Source organism: Nomascus leucogenys, chromosome X, assembly GCF_006542625.1.
Source record: "Nomascus leucogenys isolate Asia chromosome X, Asia_NLE_v1, whole genome shotgun sequence".
In the NCBI taxonomy this organism is placed as follows: Eukaryota; Metazoa; Chordata; class Mammalia; order Primates; family Hylobatidae; genus Nomascus; species Nomascus leucogenys.
Genome location: NC_044406.1, coordinates 49,747,214 through 49,766,777, shown reverse-complemented (window position 1 = coordinate 49,766,777; position 19,564 = coordinate 49,747,214). Strand labels below are relative to the sequence as shown.

The 19,564-nt window shown below is 38.5% G+C and overlaps 2 protein-coding genes across 15 annotated transcripts in view; one reads left to right on the top strand and one right to left on the bottom strand.

Annotated features, from left to right (window-relative positions):
- The window catches only part of CASK (calcium/calmodulin dependent serine protein kinase), a 429,188-nt gene that overhangs the window by 172,067 nt on the left and 237,557 nt on the right, over positions 1-19,564 (bottom strand). The gene's annotated exons all lie outside the window — the stretch shown is intronic.
- Positions 3,076-12,129, top strand: GPR34 (G protein-coupled receptor 34). Of its 4 annotated transcripts, XM_030806426.1 has the most exons (4): positions 3,076-3,963; positions 4,624-4,716; positions 6,028-6,115; positions 10,414-12,129. In XM_030806426.1, exon 4 carries the CDS (start codon positions 10,493-10,495, stop codon positions 11,636-11,638), a length of 1,146 nt encoding a protein of 381 aa, XP_030662286.1. In that variant the 5' UTR covers positions 3,076-3,963; positions 4,624-4,716; positions 6,028-6,115; positions 10,414-10,492; the 3' UTR covers positions 11,639-12,129. The 4 variants fall into 4 exon arrangements, with proteins under 4 accessions (XP_030662286.1, XP_003271060.1, XP_030662289.1 ...); XM_003271012.2 differs by lacking the exon at positions 6,028-6,115; XM_030806429.1 differs by lacking the exons at positions 4,624-4,716; positions 6,028-6,115.

Genomic DNA, 19,564 nt, shown 5'->3' with positions numbered 1-19,564 from the left:
ATAAAAAAACAAAAACCCCTACCCTATTTTAAACTTACTAAAAATAATTCTCCTTGTGGTTATGCTTTCACTTTGCAATAGAGTGAGGTTCATTTGTTTCAACTAGATTTTGCCTTAATTTGGTGTTTTAATTGTATAAAACATGTACATAGGTTCTAAAGTACAAACTGTAAAACAGATACTATTCAGAGAGGTCTAGCTTTTGCACTCTTCCCCCACTCCCAATCTTTTCTTCCCCATTAGTAACTATTTTTATCAGTTTTCAGTTTATCCTTCAGTTTTTTAAAAATAAGAAAATATGTACAAATACTCAAAATTTCCACATAACAATATATTCTATAGGTAATTCCATAGCAGTACCTAGAGCTTTTTTGTGGAGGTTTTTAAATTTTTTATTTATTTTGAGACAGAGTCTCACTGTCGCCCAGGCTGGAGTGCAGTGGCACAATCATGGCTCACTGCAGCCTCCACCTGCTGGGGCTTAAGCCACCCTCTTGCCTCAGCTTCCTGAGTAGCTGGGACTACAGGTACGTGCCACCACACCCGGCTAATTTTTGTAGTTTTTTGTAAAGACAGGGTTTCGCCATGTTGCCCAGGCTACTCTGGAACTCCTGAGCTCAACGGATCTGCCCACCTCAGCTGGCCAAAGTGCTGGGATTACAAGCATAAAGAACTGCACCCAGCTTTTGTTTGTTAGAGAGAGACATTTGTATATACTAGCAGAGGTGGACACTGGAAGACAATAAAATTCTCTTCTGAGTGCTTCTATTTTCTCAGTGAAATAAAAAGTGATCACCAGGTGGGAGTGAGGAAGGAGGGGGGTTCCTGGCAGTCTGAAAAGAGTACAGGTGTGAAAAAGTATTTTCAAGGAATAGGAGAATGAACTGATTAAGCAGTGGTCCTCAAACCTTAGCATCAGAATCACACAGGTTGCTGAGCCCCATCCCCAGAATTTCTGGCTCACAGGTCTGGGATGAGGTCAGGAACATGCATTTTTTTTCTTTTTTTTTTTTTTTTTGAGACGGAGTCTCGCTCTGTCACCCAGGCTGGAGTGCAATGGTGCAATCTCGGCTCACGGCAACCTCTGCCTCCCGGGTTCAAGCGATTCTCCTGCCTCAGCCTCCTGAGTAGTTGGGATTACAGGTGCGTGCCACCACACCCAGCTAATTTTTGTATTTTTAGTAGAGACGGGGTTTTACCATGTTGGTCAGGCTGGTCTCGAACTCTTGACCCTCAGGTGATCTGCCTGCCTTGGCCTCCCAAAATGCTGGGATTACAGGCGTGAGCCACCACACCTGGCCTTTTCTTTCTTTCTTTTTTTTTTTTTAGGGACAAGGTTTTGCTATGTTGCCCAGGCTAGACTCAAACTCTCAGGCTCAAGTGCTCCTCCTATCTCAGCTTCCCAAGGAGCTGGAACTACAGGCGTACGCCACCATGCCCAGCTAAGAACATACATTTCTAACGAGCTTCTGAGTGATGTTGACGCAACTCGTTTGGGACCCGTTTTGAGAACCACTGGACTAAGGAAATATACTAAGATTGTTGGCAGCCCAGGGGCCCACTTGAGGTTTGTAGTCATGAATTTGAAGTGAGACCAATCAGCATCATTGAGTGTTTGTATCCGGCAGTCCTCATTTTGGATGGCAAGGTTCAGGCCTGGAGTGGGTGGTGAGCTGAATTTAACCAGGGTTGGGATTTAAAGAGAACAGTGATATCAGTAATAGATGGCACCAAACAAGCGTATACATTTGTTCTTTTCTACTTCTATCTTAATATAAATACCTTACAATCCCAACAAGAGAAAGAGGAAGCGTGAAGGGAAAAGGACATATCGAAAATGAGCTAAGAACACAGAGACAAACCAGAATGTTCAGAATGAACAGGAAAAAGCTTATATAAAGAAAGAACCAGAAAAAGATTATACTCAAATCTGGTGGTAGCTGTGCTGACTCATATTGAGGAGAAAATGTGGTCACAATATGAGGAAACTGAAGATTAAAACAATTAGTGTTTTGAAAAGGGTTGGCTTAGGTGTAGGAAAATAATATAGAAAAAAATAAATTCATACTAGATTATATGAAATAGAATGCACATAGTTAAATGCCTATTTAGTCACTAAAAAATTCCTGCTAGGATCTTGAAGAGATATATGCATACTCATGTTCACTGCAGTATTATTCACATTAGTCAAGAGGTGGAAGCAACCCAAAAATCCATCAACAGAAGAATGCATAGGGAAAATGTGGTGCATATATAGTGGAATATAATGCAGTTTGATAAAAGAAGGAAATCCTGTAACATGCTGCAACGCAGATGAACCTCGAGGATATGACACTAAGTGAAATAAACCTGTCACAAAAGGACAAATACTGTGTGATTCCACTCATATGAAGTGTCCAAAGTAGTCAAAATCAATGAAACACAAAGAATCATGATTGTCAAGGGCAGGGTGAGAGGAGAGAAATAGTTTAGTGGTGAAGAGTTTTAGTTTTGCAAGATGAAAAACTTCTAGAAACTGTTGCACAACAACGTGCATACACTTAACACTATTGAATTGTATACTTAAAAATGGTTAAGATGGCGCTGGGTGCAATGGCTCACACCTGTAATCCCAGCACTTTGGGAGGATGAGGTGGGTGGACCACCTGAGGTCAGGAGTTTGAGACTAGCCTGGCCAACATGGCGAAACCCCGTCTCTATTAAAAATACAAAATTAGCCGGGCATAGCGGTGCATGTCTGTAATCCCAGCTACTCGGGAGGCCGAGGCAGGAGAATCGCTTGAACCCGGGAGGTGGAGGTTGCAGTGAGCCGAGATTGTGCCATTGTACTCCAGCCTGGGCGACAAGAGCGAAACTCTGTCTCAAAAAAAAAAAAAAAAAAAGTTAAGATGGTAAATTTAATGTTACATATTGTACCACAATAAAAGAAAATCCTGCCAGACCAATACAGCAACCACCTTCCTTCTCAGAGGTTCTAAGGGGAAGTAAGAGCTACAAAACATTTTTATTCTAGCAATTTAAAAATATCCTGTCCCATATATCATATTTATAACAAACAAAAAGCTCTGGAGAATATAATGTTCAGAAGAGTGTACCCAGAAATAATTAGAATGTTAGATACAGCCCAATGAGTCAAATATTTAGTGCAAACAAGCTGCAGGATAACAATTATGGGGAGAATAAAAACTAACTCTTCTTCATTTCAAACAACAACAAAAAAAGGGAAATAACACTAAACTGCAGGGCCAGCAGTTACATAGATGGACAGATAGTGGTTAAATTTTGGACTAGGATCAAAACCAAGACTGCAGAATCCCATCATTATTTTGCTTAAAATACAGGTGATGTTTTAATTTGCTCGGGAGAGTTTATCATGGTGATCAAAAGGGGAGAACACCATCAGAAATCTCATCTAGTCCTAATAATACAAGATTGTTTTAGCAAAGGTCTTAAAGGAATACATGAAAATATGCTAAAATAATGTACAGATGAAAACTTAAGAAACAGAAATTCAGTGCTTGTGCTTTGAAAGTCCATATAGCGTATTATGTATCATTTCTTACATAAAACAGAAAATACATATTTCTGCTTAGAATTTATAAAACTTTTAAATTTTGAGTGGGGGAGGAAAACGTTCCACAATTGTCAAGTTGGAAGGTATTCATAAAGAAGACATAAATAATTTCCTAAAGTTCAGTGTTGGTTGAGCTTAAAGTTATTCCATGGTAGTAGGGCTTTTTAATATTTTCAAAAGGAATCTGAGAGTTGTCATACCGAAAAAAGAAAAAAAAAAGAGGGGAAAAAAAAAAAACCCTACCACCACATGTGAACATAAAAAAGAAGAGAACCCCAACCAATTGCACCACGACCGGATGGAAGAGCCCAGCTGACACAACCAAGACACGTCTCAGTGTCTAGGGAAGCTTGGGGTTCTGCTCCTTTTACTTCAGGTGAACCTGAACTGTGAGTATTTCTTGATTTCAGCTACATAAATGAACCTTTATTTCAGCTAAAATTTGATTATCTGAACACTCAAAGTGAAACGTGATTCATGGTGATAAGGCTACTCTAATGTCAGCAGTTCTTCGCTTTTAGAACTACTGAGTAAATTGCTTGAATGACATCTCTGCCTTGATTTCAAATGAGACTGTCTTTTTAGTTACTTTAAGTACTTTAAGACATTCAAGGTATTTAAGCTCCTACTGTCAATATAGTCACATTGTTGATACTGCATTTGGATACTGCCATCAAGATTTTGCAGATCTACTTGCATGAATTAAAAGTTATTTTCATATGCAATACATTTTATTTCTAATGTATTATAAATTATAACTTATTGACTTTATTAAGTTATGCTGTCTCCCTATTTTCAATTACTGTCTTTTCTTTATTATATTATACTGCTTTATAGTATTACCAGACCATATAACATTTAAGTTTGGTGTTTCAGAAGTAAATAAAGTGAATATTAGATAACAGAGAAAGCAAAATATGCTTTAGTTCAAATAATGATTTTTTAAAATGTGTTTTTATGGACACAGTTAAATTTGTAACAAAACCTAACACACTACTAATAGTATTATTTCCAAAGTAATATGTTTTCAATTTTCATTTTGTATACAGCAGTTAATACAATTTTGAAGCATGCCCTGAATAGATTCAGTCATTATCAAGTCAAACTAAAAACGGTGAAAGGTTGCGACTATTACCAAATAGGTATGTATTTCAACATAGCAATGTGATATTTTCACAAACATACCCAAACTGCATTTTAAAAGCTTCTGCTCATCTGGAGTCACAGTGGAATCTGTTGGGTCCTGCCCTCTGGGTCCAGTACTCCTACATGAGCCAGTTGAAAAAAAAACTGCAGGAGTAGGTGGTGGTGCGGGGGTACAATGCACTAATACTAGGTATTTGAACTTGTGAATAGGATTTGCCAAGTAACAACATTTAAAAAACACTATCTACTATTACAAAACTATTGTGACCACTTCAATATAGCACATGGGTCACAAGCAATGTCCACTGGGAAATTAATCCCCTATGTAAACACAGTGGTTTGTTTCTTGTCTTCACAAGCAATTCTTAACATATCAAACAGGTAGTTTTAAAAATATCAATAAATAGCCTTATATAGTGAATGACATTGTAATGTACTAACCAACTTCAAAGGAGAAAACAAAACAGTCACCAAGTTTAAAACAGAATCTAATTGTGATTTTCAATTAAAAAAAATTTTTTTTTGAGACAGACTCTCGCTCTGTTGCCCAGGCTAGGGTGCAGTGGCATGAACACAGCTCACTGCAGCCTCTGTCTCCCGGGTTCAAGCAATTCTCCAGCCTCAGCCTCCGGAGTAGCTGGGACTACAGGTGCGTGCCACCACGCCCTGCTAATTTTTTTTTTTTTTGGTATTTTTAGTAGAGGCGGGGTTTTGCTATGTTGGCCAGGCTGGTCTCGAATTCCTGGCCTCCAGTGATTTGCCTGCCTCGGCCTCCCAAAGTGCTGGGATTACAGGCATGAGCCACTGCGCCCGGCCAATTTTTTTTTTTATGTTCTTTTTTTTTTGAGACAAGGTCTTACTCCGTCACCCAGGCTGGAGTACAGTGGAGTGATCTAGGATAACTGCAACCTCTGCTTCTCAGGCTCAAGCGACCCTCCCACCTCAGCCTCTCGAGTAGCTGGGACTATAGGCGCACGTCACCATACCCAGCTAATTTTTATATTTTTTGTAGAGACAGGGTTTCACCATCTTGCCCAGGCTGGTCTAGAACTCCTGAACTCAAGTGATCCTCCCGCTTCAGCCTCCCAAAGTGCTGGGATCACAGGCATGAACCATGGCACCCAGCTGTCAATTTGTGAATCAATAATTGTGTGCTAGCTGTCTAATACATAGTTCTAAATGATGGCCACTATTATAACGTAAACAAATGCATTGGCTTTGCTTTATGCTCTTTAAACTGAAGACTAAAGCAAAACCAGAAATGCTTATTGACAGATTTGTCCAACTATTACTTATTTTGTTTGCAGATTAGAGCTGAGGCAAATGGTTTCAGGATATGTGCTTTGTGCTAACAGCTTTCTGGAGACATCTTGATTATGGCTATCAGGTCTAGAAGTAAGTTTAAAAAGATATGCTCTGCGGGTAGTGGCAATCATTCTGATGAATGATTTGTGATTCTGTAAACTCTGGATTTACTTCCTTATAATAATGGACATAGCAAATAAGATTAATACTCTTTCCAAAGAAGTAAAGCTAGATGGCATAATCTGTTCTTAAAATTGTTAAAGTGTATGTTAAAGGAATCATGTCAAAATGCTGCTGATAGAACTCAATATTAATAAGGAAAATGCTGATCCTATGTGATAAGGAGTGAGATTTGGTGAAAAGCATCATGGGCTCTAAAAGTCAGATCTGAGTCCTAACTTGGGCACTGTCATTTAAGAGTTGTGTGGCCCGCTGGGTGCGGTGCGGTGGCTCATGCCTGTAACCCCAGTACTTTAGGAGGCAGAGGCGTGCGGAAAATGAGGTCAGGAGTTCAAGACCAGCCTGGCCAACATAGTGAAACTCCGTCTCTACTAAAAATACAAAAATTAGCTGGATGTGGTCCCAGCTACTTGGGAGGCTGAGGCAGGAGAATTGCTTGAACCCGGGAGGCAGAGGTTGCAGTGAGCTGAGACCATGCCATTGCACTCCAGCCTGTGTGACAGAGTGAGGCTCTGTCTCAAAAAAAAAAAAAAAAAAAAAAAAAAAAGAGTTGTGTGGCCAAGAGCAAAGATCATAACCTCTTGAACTTTCTTTCTTTCTTCCTTTTTTTTATTTTAGAGACAGGTTCATGCTATGTTGCCTTGGCTGGCAGGCTGGTCTTGAACTCCTGGTCTCAAGTGATCCTCCAGCCTCAGCCTCCCAAAGTGTTGGGATTACAGGCGTGAGCCACTGTACCTGGCCAACCTTTTGATCTTTCATTACCTCCTTTGTGATACCTACCTCACAGAGTATTGCAAGGATTATGTAAAGGAAGTAATATAAATGTGTTTAACACAGTGTCTGGTACACAGAAAAGTACTAAATAAATATTAGTTAATGGTTTGGCCATCTAGCTTAAGAGTTCAATTCTGACTGCACATTAAAATCCCCTAAGGAGCTTTTAAAGGAAACCAGTGCCTGAAACCCATTCCAGACCAATTAAATCAGAATATCTGGGGAAGGAGCCAAGCACTGGTATCTTTAAAAAGCCCTCAAGAGGATTCTAATATGCAGCCAGGATTGAGAACCACTGATAATCCCTTCTACAAAGAACCCAATTGGTGGTAGTCTCAAAAATATCCAGTGGTAAGATCCTTATATTGCCTCCCAAGAGAGATCATTTCATTAGAAAAAAATGATTTCCTTAAAAGGAGGCAACATCTGTCTCTGCAATTTCTATCATTGGTTCTTGTTTTGCTTTGTGAAGACACATATAACAAAGTGAAACCCTCTTCTCTATGGCTTTGTAAAGCATTCTCATCTCCAGGGTAAGGTGCCTATTTTCTTCAACTTGCTTCTATGACATGATTTGAGTTCTTCTCTCCATTTGGTCCATGGCCTTTTCTAAGTGTGCTGCTGTGGATCAAACACTGCATTCCAGGTGAGACCCTACCAGCCTGGGACAGAAGCAGCTTAGTAGTAACAATTTTCATTTCAGACACCACGTATCTAGGAATTCAACTAAAGATGGGTTTTTCGCTGCCACCACACTACACTAGTGATAGAACAATTGCAACTGTGTTTGTTAATGCAGCTAAAGCTCTTCCTGTACTTGTACAGCTGCTTTTAATATCCACATGTAGAACTTCATATACATTTCTACTAAATTCCCTCTTTAATAATATTTACTATGCTAAGCATTACATACAGAGAGCCAAACAAAACTGACTTGGTTCTTAATCCTAATGGAACTTAAAATCTAGCATGAGAGAAGAAAAAAAATCCAAAATAACTACTTACAGGTGAGTTTTTCATGTCATTTCAGCTACTTGAGCTCTCAAAATCACATTACTTCTTGTGCCTCAATTCCCTGAACCTATGAGAGCTCCCTATATAACCACACAATATAGGTGGTTCCTCTACAGACACCCTTTTCCTTTTCCTGGTAATGCAGGTTGCATTATCAGTTTCATTTTCGGTAGCCTGACATTCTTTCTAGATTGTCCTTTCCTTATAGAATCTTAGATCACAGGCTGGGCATAGTGGCTCACACCTGTAATTCCAGCACTTTGGGAGGCCGAAGTGGGCGGATCACCTGAGGTCAGGAGTTCGAGACCAGCCTGGCCAGCGTGGTGAAACCCCATCTCTACTAAAAATACAAAAATTAGCCGGGCATGGTGGCGGGCACCTGTAATCCCAGCTACCCGGGAGGCTGAGGCAGGAGAATCGCTTGAAGCCAGGAGGCGGAGGTTGCAGTGAGCTGAGATCACGCCATTGCACTCTAGCCTGGGTGACAAGAGCAAAACTCTGTCTCAAAAACAAAACAAAACAAACAAACAAACAAAAAACAGAGTCTTAGATCACAAGAAACATGCCTATACCTTTCTATAAACTTTCTGAAATTTGTCTTCCTGCAGTTGAGACACATGACAGACTAGACTCAGTCCTTCCCCGCTCCCTTCCTTTCTCCCTCCACTTTCCTGAATTCTGGAAACAGTCTCTTACCAGGGATTACATAACTTCCTCTTCACCAGCCAGTTCCTCTTCTGTGGAATCAATGCTCCCCAACTTTACAACATTTTAAACCTTAATGTTACCCTCTACCAAAATGCTTTGTTCTTAATCAAATTATGTGTAGAGCTTTAAGAAAGGCTATTTTTCTCTGTGTATAAGATCAAATCAGGGACTTAATTTATGTAATTCAAATCCACTTTGTATGGTAGCAGTCAAGGTTTGAATGTCCACTCCTCCAAAATGTTTACTAATAGGGTCTCTGTCTTATTCACCTTCCTTTCCCACACAGTACTTAGCCAAGAGTGAGATATTTACTAAAATGAGATTAATCAAAAGGTGTTTATTAAAGCTAACTTTTATTAAGCAGTCACTATGTGCCAGGATTAAGTTCTTCTTATGCATTTTTCATTTTCACAAATGAGAAAACTAAGGCATAGAAAACATTAGGTTATTTGCCCTTGGTCACAAGTTAGTTGGGTCTGATTTTGAGAACCTTGCTCTGGGCATCTTTATGTTAATCCTGCTAAGTGGCTGCTGTAGAGAAATAGGGCAGTCACTCTGAGAGGAATGTGATGAGACCTCCAGAAATGCTTTCTTTACTTGTTATGACCAGCTCTCAGACTAAGCTCTTCACAGCAATGGGCCAATAATAAGTAGCTTTGCAAATATTCTCTGCTGCCACAAACAAGTAGAATTCAAACACTATTGCTTCGAAGGTTCTAGCAAGTCTCAAATTATTGAACCCAGGGCACATTTAAGCTTTGGTCAGGTTACTTTCAGAATCTTGGATTGCACATGCTGTTTCCCATCTACGTTATTACTCTATGCTTCTAGGTTAGGAGTGGCTAACTAGCAGCTGCCAGCTAACTTGGTTTTCTTTGGTTACTTTTTTCTCCTGTCCAGTGATACAAGAGTCTGTGTAACCTTGCAGGTGCTGTATTCTCTTAGTCTATTATGTTAATTACATGCCCTAAGACCCCTACCTTGGTCTTAGGCTGAAAAGAAATTAGGATCCTCTTCTTTATTCCCACTTATAGAATGAGACCACCACAAGTCACACGCCATGTAGCAATACATGTCAAAATGAATGAATGCCACATGTGAGGGAAAAAGTCAAGGCAGGAAGTGGTTCTGAAGCTGGGTAGGGCCAGCAGTGGGCCCAGCTCTCTTATGGCTGTACATACCTTTAGAGAAACTGATGCTCATCTTTGAGAAATATGAGCTGTCATTTCTCTTCACCACCATCTCTATTCCCATAAGAACTTCCCTAAGAGAAGATGATCTCATAAATTGAGTTATTTTAATATAATACATAAAACAGAACTTGAATGCAGGCCATGGCCACAGGAAAGGTTAGAGCATGAAACTCCATGAGATACCACACTATGTGCTGCTTGTTTAATGATACAATAATGTTACTACATACAGTAGGATAAAAGTAAAGTTTCTCACAATGTCTGAAAATAAATCATTTATTATTTACACTGACTTTTTTTTTTTTAAAGAGATAGGATCTTGTTCTGTTGCCCAGGCTGGAGTGCAGTGGCTCAATTATAGCCTTGAACTCCTGGGTTCAAGCAATCCTCCTGCTGTAGCCTCCTGAGTAGCTAGGACCATAGGCGTGTGCTGGGAAGCCCAGCCTATTATTTACACTTTTAGTTAAAGTAACTGTTATTAAAATAGCAAATGACTCAATGTTTGGCATTCTGTTGTAGGAAAAATCTGAAGACATAAGAACTACACATGAGGAATATGTCATTTAGCACCTTCACTTTTTGATCTCCACAGAAGACAATGAGAAGTCACACCATAACAATGACGACAACTTCAGTCAGCAGCTGGCCTTACTCCTCCCACAGAATGCGCTTTATAACCGATCATAGCGACCAATTGCCACAAAACTTCTCAGCAACACCAAATGTTACTACCTGTTCCATGGATGAAAAATTGCTATCTACTATGTTAACAACATCCTACTCTGTTATTTTCATCGTGGGACTGGTTGGGAACATAATCGCCCTCTATGTATTTCTGGGTATTCACCGCAAAAGAAATTCCATTCAAATTTATCTACTTAACGTAGCCATTGCAGACCTCCTACTCATCTTCTGCCTCCCTTTCCGAATAATGTATCACATTAACCAAAACAAGTGGACACTAGGTGTGATTCTGTGCAAGGTTGTGGGAACACTATTTTATATGAACATGTACATTAGCATTATTTTGCTTGGATTCATCAGTTTGGATCGCTATATAAAAATTAATCGGTCTATACAGCAACGGAAGGCAATAACAACCAAACAAAGTATTTATGTCTGTTGTATAGTATGGATGCTTGCTCTTGGTGGATTCCTAACTATGATTATTTTAACACTTAAGAAAGGAGGGCATAATTCCACAATGTGTTTCCATTACAGAGATAAGCATAACGCAAAAGGAGAAGCCATTTTTAACTTCATTCTTGTGGTAATGTTCTGGCTAATTTTCTTACTAATAATCCTTTCATATATTAAGATTGGGAAGAATCTACTGAAGATTTCTAAAAGGAGGTCAAAATTTCCTAATTCTGGTAAATATGCCACTACAGCTCGGAACTCCTTTATTGTACTTATCATTTTTACTATATGTTTTGTTCCCTATCATGCCTTTCGATTCATCTACATTTCTTCACAGCTAAATGTATCGTCTTGCTACTGGAAAGAAATTGTTCACAAAACCAATGAGATCATGCTGGTTCTCTCATCTTTCAATAGTTGCTTAGATCCAGTCATGTATTTCCTGATGTCCAGTAACATTCGCAAAATAATGTGCCAACTTCTTTTTAGACGATTTCAAGGTGAACCAAGTAGGAGTGAAAGCACTTCAGAATTTAAACCAGGATACTCCCTGCATGATACATCTGTGGCAGCGAAAATACAGTCTAGTTCTAAAAGTACTTGAGGTAAACATACTAAAATGATTATATAATGCAGCCTCTTAATTCTTTGAAGAACTAAAAAATTAGGAAACAAAGTTCTAGCATTTACAAAACTCAGATCTCAAAGCTCTGCTTGTATTTGTGATATTTCATTTGCTTAACTGTAAACCATTTCAAGGTACTATCTTTTAAATCTGTATGTAAAATCTTTTCAAAATACATTTTTAAGCTAATACTCTTAACACAGATTGTAAAGTTAAGTGAAATTTATGGCTTTAACAGCAAAATAATTAAAGTGCCATAGTTTCTCAAGTGACTAAAGTAGTTATTAAAATCAAGCACTTGATACTAATTTAAAGTGTGTTTAAATGATTTGGGAACTGACAATGTGTCAGAAAATGTATGTTCATTTATCATTTTAAAATCTTGTATAATTTGCCACTGTATTCATTTATGCCTAAATCTCTATAACAGATGAAAAGATAATTAATAAAATCCTAATTAAAAAATGAGATCACCCACTATCTATCACTGCTTAGATAAAAAGGGAAAGAATTTAAATAATGTATAGTAAAAATTAACAGATAAGCTAACGATTCAATAGCCTAGCAATAGGTCTTAAAACCACACCTTACTTAAAACAAGTTTATGAACAATAGGGTCATTTCAGCCACACTTTGATAAAGTAACACTGAACATGCATATTCTGTGATCCAGCAAGTCATCTACAAGGTATACATCTTTCAGAATCACTCAAATATGTACACAAGAAACATGTAATGATGCTCAGTGAACTACCATTCATAATACGAAACAATTGGAAATAAGTACATATCAGCAAAGGCATGGAGAAGTGAACTGGTTTACTCACGAAATGGAATATCACGTAGCGCTGCAATGAAATGAACTACACTCACATGCATCAACATGGGTATATCTCAAATACAATGTTGAGTTAAAAAACCCCACAAAATTGCAAAAGGGTATGTACTGCATGAAATCATTTATGTAAAATATAAAAACATAAAACAATACCACATTCTTTTTTTTTTTGAGACAGAGTTTCACTCTTATTGCCCAGGCTGGAGTGCAGTGGTGCGATCTTGGCTCACTGCAACCTCCACCTCCCAGGTTCAAGCGATTCTCCTGTCTCAGCCTCCCGAGTAGCTGGGATTACAGGCACATGCCACCACGCCCGGCTACTTTTTGGATTTTTAGTAGAGACGGGGTTTTATCATGTTGACCAGGCTGGTCTCGAACTCCTGACCTCAGGGTGATTCACCTGCCTCAGCCTCCCAAAGTGTTGGGATTATAGGCGTGAGCCACCGCGCCTGGTAGAAAACAATACCACATTCTTATGGATCAATACATATACAATAAAGATACAAAACATGTATGGTAATATATACAAGATACGTATCAACTTAATGGTTATATCTGGAGAAATTTGAAGCAAATATGGCAAAATGTTAATGTCTTAAATCTAGTAGGCACGTGATTATATTATTTTTGGTAAATTCCTGGGTATTTGAAATACTTTACAACAACAAAAACCCGCAAATTAGAATTAAAAGGAGCAAACTCTGCAATTTTCATGTACATTCAAAAATAACAGGACAGCAAGCTCTAAAAGAAAGGTGTCTTAGTCTTGTTCGTCATTGCCTCCCTGGAGCTTAGTACATTTCTTGGCTATAGGAGATCAATATACATTTGTTGAATAATTAAGAAGAATGGACGGATGCATAAGATAGGCAGAAAGGGAAGGAAGGGGTGCTTACAAGAAAAAAAGTTGGGAGTAATTAGCTTTTTTCCTAGTCCATTTGAATATAGCTGTATAGAACACCATACAGTTGCAATCTAGGGGGTGTCATTAGGCAAACATTCTTGAAAGTTTGGCCAGCATTTGTCCAGTTCTTTGGTCATACACAGAACCTGAATGTTATTGACTGAATATGTAAAAGCCTCTTAGGACAAACTCCAAGGACTCATCTGAAAGTTTCTATCATGGTGTATAAAATTTTTTTATAGTCAGAATACTTCTTAAAACTTAAGGTAGGCCATTGGCTGAGAAATCAATGTGAATGAGCATGAAGATTTTGATCAGAACTGAGTTTATTTTAATGAGATTTGGCTTGTATACAGTGCTCAGTTAACTATATATAGATATATTTTTTGAGATGGAGTCTCGCTCTGTTGCCCAGGTTGGAGTACAGTGGCGTGATCTTAGCTCACTGCAACCTCTCCCTCCCGGGTTCAAGTGATTCTCCTGCTTCAGCCTCCCAGGTAGCTAGGATTACGGGCACCCGCCACCATGCCCGGCTAAGTTTTGTATTTTTAGTAGAGACGGGGTTTCACCATGTTGGCCAGGCTGGTCTCGAACTCCTGACCTCAGGTGATCCACCCACCTCGGCCTCCCAAAGTGCTGGGATTACAGGCATGAGCCACCGTGCCCAGCCGGTTAACTGTATTTCAATAAGTGCCCACAATTAATTGAATAAAGAATAAGTCAAAGCAAAAGTATACTTTAAAAATAACTAATATTTGAGGATAAATACTGAAATTTGCAGAAAAATTAGGGGGTCAGAAAAAGGTGACAAAATTATATTAATTACTTTGCCCTGACGATGTTAACACATACCATCTAAATGAAATTCAGCATTTCTGTTTGCATGGTTTTAAGTTATGAAAACTTCTATTTTCCTTCATATCCTCAAACTTAAAAATTTATTTTACATTACTGGTAAACATCTTACATATCTCATTGTATACAGTTTGGTGAAATTATATTATCAATTATTATCACTTTTAAGGAACATTAAAATGAATATAAATACACTCATAGTTCTAGAAGCTGTCTCATTATAGTAGATGATTAAAGCTCTGCACAATGGCATTCTTAAGAAAATTTTAAAGTATACTCAATTAATTATTGCTATATTATTTGCAATAAATACATTTTGATATAAATCAATCTGCTTCTTGAAGAACCCAAGCTTCTTTACAAGTGAAGTTTGTTTGTTGGTGGCTGAAATAAAAGGCTCTCCAGTAAATGTCATATCTGTTGTGAATATTTTTCCTGCTTTGTACTTTTGCTTCAGTTTTTATGGTTTGGGACAAAGAATCTAAATTTTTAAGTCAAATCTATGAATTTTTTCCTATAGTTATTTCTATTATTTTGTTTCAAAGTTCTTTCAGATGTGGAGAAATAGGAACACTTTTACACTGTTGGTGGGACTGTAAACTAGTTCAACCATTGTGGAAGTCAGTGTGGCGATTCCTCAGGGATCTAGAACTAGAAATACCATTTGACCCAGCCATCCCATTACTGGGTATATACCCAAAGGACTATAAATCACGCTGCTATAAAGACACATGCACACGTATGTTTATTGCGGCACTATTCACAATAGCAAAGACTTGGAACCAACCCAAATGTCCAAAAACAATAGACTGGATTAAGAAAATGTGGCACATATACACCATGGAATACTATGCAGCCATAAAAAATGATGAGTTCATGTCCTTTGTAGGGACATGGATGAAACTGGAAACCATCATTCTCAGTAAACTATCGCAAGGACAAAAAACCAAACACCGCATGTTCTCACTCATAGGTGGGAATTGAACAATGAGAACTCATGGACACAGGAAGGGGAACACCACACGCCGGGGACTGTTGTGGGGTGGAGGGAGGGGGGAGGGACAGCATTAGGAGATATACCTAATGCTAAATGACGAGTTAATGGGTGCAGCAAACCAACATGGCACATGGATACATATGTAACAAACCTGCACATTGTGCACATGTACCCTAAAACCTAAAGTATAATAATAAAATTAAAAAAAAAAAAGCTTGTAGGGGTATTTTTAATCGGAAAAAAAGATTTGAAACTCAGAATATAATCTGAATTATGTCAACTCAGACGAGAGATAAACTATGGGGCATTCCCATATTGGATGATGTAGTGTCCTCTGTCATAGCTACATGGCCCAGCTGAGTAGCCGCCATAGTGCCTCAGTTAGTCCATGTTTTCAGATGAAGACTTGGAGAGCTGGTTGGGGATGGTAACAGTGAGCACAGAACTGGAAAGGAAGTAGTAAGTTTGTTCGAAACTTCTATTTTTCCTTTTATTTCCCCACTTCAAGTTCACATGCAAGGGAATGGGAAGCAAAGTAACATTTGTTTATTTATGTGCCCTTCACTGTTCTAGGTGCTTCCCATGCATTATCATCAGTTAATCTTCATGGCATTGTGAGGTAAGCAGCAACTGTATTTTACATATGTAGGGATGCAAGTTGGTAGACTTCCACTCTGCTGACATTGTCTCTGCTAATGCTTTTCACTTTTGTTTAGTTCTGTCCAAGCACAATGGTGATTGCTGAGATGTCTTTTATTTTAAAAAAGATAAATTGCCATTAATATGTATTGGGGGCAAAAATTTCTGCTTACCACTCATCAAAATTTTGTGATGTCAAAGAAACAAAATCTTTGCCAGGCGTGGTGGCTCACGCCTGGAATCCCAGCACTTTGGGAGGCCAAGGCGGGCAGATCACGAGGTCAAGAGATGGACACCATCCTGGCCAACATGGTGAAACCCCATCTCTACTAAAAATACAAAAATTAGCTGGGTGTGGTGGCACGCACCTGTAGTCCCAGCTATTCGGGAGGCTGAGGCAGGAGAATTGCTTGAACCTGGCAGGTGGAGGTTGCAGTGAGCCGAGATTGCACCACTGCACTCCAGCCTGATGAAAGAGTGAGACTCTGTCTCAAAACAAAAATAAAAACAAAAACAAAAAACAATCTTTAAGACTAGTCTTCTAACCATCACACATTTGTATACTCTGGAAGCTCTCTCTGAAACATGTACGATAATCCAGAACAAACTCATACAGGTTGAATAGAAGAAAAAAAATGGAATCAAATTAGAGCATCCTACCCTTATTAGTTTTGCTTCTGGCCCAATGAAATACATAAAGAACCATCAGAAGATGGAAAGGCCTTCTAACTATGGTTTGGATACAGGTGTTGATGATACATGGAATGTCTTTTTGCTTTAATAAGTCATGCAAGTTTTTTGGGAGCAACAGTTAACTGTTACACTTATACTCTTTTTTGGTAATTTCACATATAAATAGTTTTTAGTTATAAAACGTTTCAAACATACAAAAATGGAAAAACACAATATAACGGGCAGCTAAGTACCCATCACCCCAATTGAAAAGATGTTAACGTTTTGGTTTTACTTAAAAGTTTTTTCGTACCCATATACATCATCCAAAATGTTAGATATATTAAAGCTCACTTCACATCCTTCCCTGAGGAAACCTCTTTCCTGAAGTTGGTGTATATCACTCTGATGTATATTTTTGTGCTTTTACAACATACATATGCATAACAATATGCACTTTTTCTTTTAAAAATTTACACAAATGGTATCTTACTATTACATTCTTTGTAACTCTTTTCACTCAAATTATGTTTATCTATGTAGACTCATGTAGGTCTTGTTCATTCATTTTCACTGATGTAGTGTTTTACTGCATGAATAAACAATGGTTCATTTCTCCATTTCCCCTAACAATGGGCAATTTGGTGGTTTCCACTTTTTCCACTAATTGAAACCATGCTCAAGTGAAGTCTTTTGTATACCCAATGCCCATGTGTGAAGTTTATGGCTGACACCTAAAAGCAGAAATGCTTGGTTGTAAGGGTATGTACATTTTCAGCTTATCTCAGTTTTGACAAATTGCTTTCCAAAGTGATTTTACCAATTTATATGCCCATCCCATTACAAGGCAGAAATGAGTTCCTATTTACCCACATCCTTACCAACACTTGGTTTTATCAGATTTACTAATTTTTGCCAATCTGGTAGGTGTGAAATGGTATCTCACTGTGGTTTTAATTTGCACTTCCCTGATTACTAGTGAAGTGAAGCATCATTTCATATACTTTTTGCTCATTCAGGTTTCTTCTTGGGTGAATGGCCTATTCATATCTATACCCCTCCCCCTCCCTTTTCCCCTAATGAGTTGTTTATCTTCTTTTTTCTTTTTCTTTTTAAAAAATTGTTGAAGTAGTTCTTTATATATTCTGGGTTCTAAATCCTTTGTTATTTATATAGTTTGCAAATAACTTCTAACACTATGCACTTGTCTTTTACTTTGCTTATGGTTTCTTTTGTCAGACACTAGAAGCAAAGTTAAAAAATTTTCTAATCAATAAATCTAAATAAACACTGGCCCTCATGCATTCCTCAAGGACCAAGCTAAAGAACTTGCAGATGAAATTATCTTATAATTAGATAGCTTGGTATTTCAGTTATAAATAGTATAGAGGAGTCGAAATCAGGTGTTCCCTGAGAACATGAAAATAGAAATGTTTTCTAAGAGTTCAACTACAAAATCCAAATACCTGAGTACAAATATGTAAAACAACTTTAGAGATAGAAAGTCTCTTAGACCAGGAGATGACCTGATTAAATGCATTAGCATATCTACAGGAAGAATTGGCTATTCACTAGGGGATGAGGGAAAATTAGAAGAAAAAAAAGTGCTAGAAAAATGTTGGTATTGCCCATCCAACACAGTCCAGGGGATTGATCTTGGCCAACGTATAAGGATTATTATGGTCCCATCGTTAAGGCCATGGCAAGAATTATGGTAAGGCTGAATCCAATAGGTTTTCTTATCCCAATAATATTAAGCATTATTAAATAACAAACTGAGAGGCAACATAAAAGACTGGTTAAAAGGGTGAATGATGCAGTCAGATTGCCTGAGTTATTTCTGCTGCCATCACTTACAATGTAACATTGGGTAAGCTCTATTTCCTCTACTGAGAAAACAGGAATAATAGTAGTACCTAACTCATAGGGTTGTTATGAGGACTCAATGAGTAAATAAATGTACCTGGCAAGTAGAAACATGCAATATATGGTATCTAAATACCCAAATGCCAAGGGAAAGGCAGAGAAAATACATAAAATGGAATGGCTAGAAGCTGAGGGTAAATATCAGAACTAGGAAGATACATAGTGGAAGCTGATCTGGATCAGGGGAGGTGGGGGAAGTAACTCAGAAATAGAGTAATTTTATTCAGCCTCAGCTTTCACTAATAATAGCAATGTCCAGGACAGGAGAGATAACAGATCCATTGTATTTTATGCTAATCAGAACCATACTCTGAAACTTGAGCAAGTAAGGAGGAGAGTGTGAGGGCACCTGGCAGGATGCCATTAGAAGAAATGTTGGGCCAGGCACAGTGGCTCATGCCTGTAATCCCAGCATTCTGGGAGGCTGAGGTGGGAGGATTGCTTGAGCTCAGGAGTTCCAGACCAGCCTGGGCAACAAAGCGAAGCAGTCTCTACAAAATATTAAAAAATTAACTGGGCATGGTGGCATGTGCCTGTAGTCCCAGCTACTCAGGAGACTGAGGTGGGAGGATCACTTGAGCCCCGGAGTTTGAGGCTACAGTGAACTACGATCATGTTACTGCACTCAAGCCTGGGTGACAGAGATCTAAAAAAAAAAATATTAGAAGAGATGTTAATACATATCTGATTCTTGGTTTTTCTCCGTATAATCAGAGACACCAAACAGGTCACCATATTGCATTCTGAAGTGAGGACAAGGCACTTTCATCTAAACCTGGCTCCATAGCATGAACTCAGGCAGGCCCAGTAATCACGCAAATGTGGCATATTTTGAAATTTTGTCCAACAGCAAATTTCTAAACCAAAAGTTCTTAATGCCTTCCATTAATACTGCTGGCATAGCTATTATAGGCCCTTTGCAGACAGTTCCTTCCTACATTTCCTGCCTTGTCCTGTGTGCCATTACTTATTGAGACTTTCTAGCACCCCGGCGCCCCTCCCCGTGGTCTGCTTTTTTCCTTTCCTGTACTCAGCAGCACCTCTCTCTTCCCCAATTCAGTTTGTCTCTTTGTT